The sequence below is a fragment of the Berghia stephanieae genome, chromosome 6 (assembly GCF_034508935.2).
Source record: "Berghia stephanieae isolate SIO BIC M18660-M18661 chromosome 6, UCSD_Bste_1.3, whole genome shotgun sequence".
In the NCBI taxonomy this organism is placed as follows: domain Eukaryota; kingdom Metazoa; phylum Mollusca; class Gastropoda; order Nudibranchia; family Aeolidiidae; genus Berghia; species Berghia stephanieae.
The window spans coordinates 38,456,374-38,461,373 of record NC_088365.1 but is presented as its reverse complement, the minus strand read 5'-3'; the positions used below and the strand labels follow the sequence as shown (position 1 = coordinate 38,461,373).

General features: G+C 35.9%; 1 protein-coding gene across 1 annotated transcript in view; it reads left to right on the top strand.

Moving 5' to 3' along the window:
• The window catches only part of LOC144975000 (uncharacterized), an 82,603-nt gene that overhangs the window by 3,174 nt on the left and 74,429 nt on the right, over positions 1 to 5,000 (top strand). Inside the window, exon 2 of the mRNA XM_078918640.1 lies at positions 3,710 to 3,923. Coding sequence (XP_078774766.1) covers positions 3,725 to 3,923 — 199 coding nt within the window. The 5' untranslated portion in view covers positions 3,710 to 3,724. The remainder of the gene's footprint in view (positions 1 to 3,709; positions 3,924 to 5,000) is intronic.

Below are 5,000 nucleotides of genomic sequence, written 5' to 3'. Positions count from 1 at the left end.
TATATATATATATATATATATATATATATATATATATATTTATGGGTGTTGGTAGGACATTACTATGGATTACGCCGACTGAAGACGTGTGAGACACAGAAACAAATCGTCTCGGCCACAAAAAATGTGAGTGACAATTTGCATTCTATATATATATATATTATATATATATATATATATTATATATATAGAGAGAGAGAGAGAGAGAGAGAGAGAGAGAGAGAGAGAGAGAGAGAGAGAGAGAGAGAGATAAATAAAATAAAATAAATAATAAAATTTTAAAAATAAAAAAATATTTAAAAACTATATTATTCTAAAACAAATAAAGAAAACTTAGCTTAGAAATTCTCCAAGAATAACTGGAAGTCTTGTAAAACCAGAAACTAGAGGTGTCGAAATGAGTCTATAAAATCACAGAAAAACCTGAAAAATCTATTCGTCAACATCTGCTTTAAGTTGGTTTAAATTGAGAATCTTTGCGTCAGATTATGAAACATGATGTTCATCTCAAGCCATATAAAGTACAAATATATCAACGTCTTTTGGGTTGTGATGCCAACACCAAAATTGAAATTGTCATTGGTTCGTGGACAAATTAACCGTGATTTAAATGAAAAAGGTAATTGAAAATGATTGTTTGGTGATAAATCGAAAACTTCACTTTTTGTAGATCATCACCAATAGATAAAGTGTACGAGAAAGGACTTCATGATCAAAAATAACTGCATGAGTAACGTTCAGTTTTCATTGAATCATCAGATCATTCTTCCTTTTTTTTTCGACTAAGGAAATTGTGTTGCTACAATCAGCAGACGTAATTTGAAAATTTTCAAACGCTTTTGAAGAACGTCAAGGCAACAAGAAAACCAATGGTTCCAGCAAGATGGACCATTGCTGGAATTAAGTGAAAAGATGATTAGCAGATCACTTTGGCCGTGCTACAAACGATCCCTAGAGATCCCACAGCCCAGACTTACACCTTTAGAGATCAATTGTAGTGGTTTCTGAAGGACATTTTGTGTGGGACGGTATCAAAGGGGTCCCGACAACCCAATTGTATGGCGTTTGCCTCAAGCAAAGGGATCGGCGCAGATCAGATTTATTTTCTGACTCAATTGTTCAGCCAACAGGCATCGGGAAGCTGGATCTATTAGATACGTTATAAAGTACTTTGTTATGGATTATTGTCCAGTCGAAATAACAAGAAGCTATTGTACTATCTGTTTTACACTACAGAGACCGGTTAATCTCAAATAACACGGGGCTCTCATATACGGTTCTGATGAAAAACAACATGATTGCCATGGTTTCAAATCATCTCCATCGTGTAATTTTATCATAGTTACCAACATTGTTAACAACCATTTCTTTCATATTGAAAATCATCTCAACCGAAAAACATATCTTGTCGTATTCTCCAAGAGGGCAGAAACAACAATGCGACTCCTGAATCAGTTGAAGCCCTGGTCGAATTTCATTTACTCCTCCTTCCTCAGTAAATAAAAATAATAAACAAATAAATAAATAAATAAAATTCCCTTTATTCATCCCATGGGGTCTATTCGATGGGAAGACTGGAGTGCAGAGCTGCAAATCGAGCTAGGGCGAGGTGACTTGCTCAACGCCACACAGCGCAGCGGCGGGTGGTGTAACTCGGTACCTTTCGGGTACGAAGCAAAGACCGTACCGCTGAGCCACGCGGCCCCTAAACACGATTAGGCGTGCAGTTATAATCCTTTATTAAGCAATAGATGGAAATATGAATGCAGATATATTCAATATTGCCGTTAAAGGATTAAAATCATGCTAGAATTTCCAGCCATGTTACGTTTGGAAAATATTTAGAAAAAGACAACAAAAGGATATATATTTATATTTGCGTATACACTAGTTTTCTTTGTCCTGGTTGGTATGCCAAATAGTTTATTCAAGACCGCCTCTAGTATTATAATCTCGACTTTGATCATTTCTATACTATTACCATTTAATCTAACTATTCACAGACCATTGAACATTGGTTTTCTTTATAAATATATCTACTTGTATTCGATTAACTTACTTTTTGAAACGTGTCAGTTTTTACAGTGCAATACTGCTCAAACGAACCTGCCTTTTTATAGGGAGCGACTGTCTAATAATAGATAATAGAATAAGATATTTAATGTTATCATGATGCGAAAAGCTAATTATTGATTCTGCAAATTATTTGAACAGCCAGAAAATTGGTTTTGTCACAGCGAAGAGAAAAAAACATAAGGTTTTTAAGGTTTTTTTGACGATTAGCCAAAAGGGAAGTGTTTTACTAATTTATCTAGAGTGTAAACAAAGTTTACAGGACGTGAATATATTTAGGTTATTAAGGTAAATATTGTACTGTTAGCATTTCAAAATTTCAAACAGAAGGTTGCTCGAAGAAGCTCGACACAATCGTGAATGCCGAATATAGGATATCAGTCACATCGCTGCTAAATTGAAATTTACTGAAGTAATGGTGTTCCAATGAAGTGGTTTGCACCGTGTTATTAATAATTCATTGGCTATTATCCCTTACGTGTGTGGCGGACAGACCTATTTCACAACTTCCTACATTGCTGGTCATATTATTGGCAATTTTCGATCGATCTATAACGGGAGTTTTGTCGTGACGTCTACATGGGATTAGTAGTCTAAATAGTTTGTGGCCTGGGGTCAAAGGGGTATGTGTCCTACTTAATATCTGACTGTCGAAAAAGTTTGTGTCACAAATTGGGATATTTTATTTTTAGGCTTGTCTTTTTGAAACGTCAGTAGGTAAAGACACTACAAGGTACAATTCTCTAATTTGACACACGAATAGCAAGATTGTAGATCCATTAAGTCCTGATAACAAAGAAAATATTGAACTTATAGATAACGATGACTTTTTTATTGGGACACGTAATACGTATATGTATACTATAATACGTTCTTAGTTTTACACACCACACACACACACACACACACACACACACACACACACACACATACACTACAGAAAATTTTTCGACTGCCTCCGGGATCGATATCGGTCCCTTTGCGTGTGATGCCAGTGCTCTATCAACTGATCTATCGGAAACCTCTATTTGTACTTTCCTGGATTTCAGTTCGTATTGACCTACTGCTTTAAGACTATTTAATCCTTTATGCAAATATGTTATACAGATAATAATCTGTAACGTTTGAGAAAGACCAGGAAGGAATTTACTTTCTTACAATATAGTTTTCATTTGTTCTGAATTGATTGATGTCAATAAATACTCTTAGATATTTTGCATTGTAATTCTTTTTTCATGAACGCTAGATTTAAGTGGTTTTGTTTTGATTATAATTTTCAAAACATAAAATTTACATGCATGATGTTCCATTTTCCATTTCTTTCTCGGCTATGCAAAATCTTTCTGCGAAATGTTTTTATATGTTCTGTTTTTTTTTTTTAATATATGCAAGAAATAATATGATTGCTATCCATTACTTCCATTCATCGCTTCTCCATCAGCCCTCACATCGGCAGTTGTACTCCTAGTCCAAATTATCGTCATTTATTTCAAACATCGATCATCAATCCGTATAACGTTTTTTGTCAACCCTTTCCTGTATTTCACTGTCACTCCGCTGTAAAAATGTCCACACGCTTTAATGTCAGTCTGCTTAGAGTTATATCTCAAACTTAACCATCCATTTATCTATCCAGTACCCCTCTTTCCTAATGGGGAGTGGTGCCTCGAAGAAACCCGACACAAACCAACCACTAAGAACCCAAGAATCTTCACAAAGTTACAAGCGAGCCCAACCGAGCGCATCGAGGAAGCAAGAGTTCCAGGAGGTCCAGGTTAGGCAACAACAGCGACAGGTTCCTATCAAGCAATCCAACATGAGTAAAAACGATAAGAAGGGTGACCTACTGGGTAAGCTTTCAAGTTTATCTTATGTATCATCTTCAACTAAATAATATCCGTGTTGCTGCTGCTGATACTACTACTTTTTCGACTGCACTACAACAACAACAACAACATCTACTACTACTACTACTACTACTACTACTACTACTACTACTACTACTACTACTACTACTACTACTACTACTACTACTACTACTACTACTACCACTACTACTACTAATACTACTACTTCTACTATTACTACTACTACCACCACCACTTTGGATTTTCTATTACTGTTACGACCTATTAAGGGTATAAATGATACGACAAGCATTATTTGTTCAAGTCCATTTCAAAGTGCGTCTCAAAACATTTATAGTACACTCCAGTACGGTTTCCTCGAACTCCTTGGGACAAGCAAAAAAAATCGAGGAAACCGTACCTTGCCATAACGACTTGATGGAAAGGTGGGGGGGAGCAATGAGGCTCAGCAATATAGACTTCGCTACCCACCCAAAAGATACCTAGTTCGATATCCAGATCGTTATGTGGCCTTCAGCAAGCCACTCCTCCTAAGCTCAATTTACGGCGTTGCGCTGCGTTGCGTCAGACACTTGGGTTCCAGTCTTCCCTTGGAATTGACCCTAAGTCAAATTTCCGCTTGAAGATGAAAAAAGGGAACTGTATTATTTATTTCATTGATATCTTGAGGGAGATTAATTTATGTATGATATAATACAACTTGTTTATGTGTGTGTGTGTGTGTGTGTGTTTGTGTGTGCGTGTGTGTTTGTGTGTGTGTGTGGAGTGTAATACATGAGCCAGTCCAAAGTCTTTTTGGGTTTTGCATTTTAAAGAACTTTTGTTCACTACAAATCTTATTCTTTGACTCTCTCAAGCCTCAAATAGGAACAGGAATGAATTCCAAAGCTAGCTATGGTTTTAATATTGCGCCTTCATGAATGAGAGTGAATGAAGTCAAGTGCTCTGAATTATAAACGTATGTGTTTCTATTACACGGGTTTGTAAGTCATGGCTGAGTGTAAAAACAATAGGAGAGATTGATAGATAGAAATCCTTTCTTAAAAAAATATATCATTG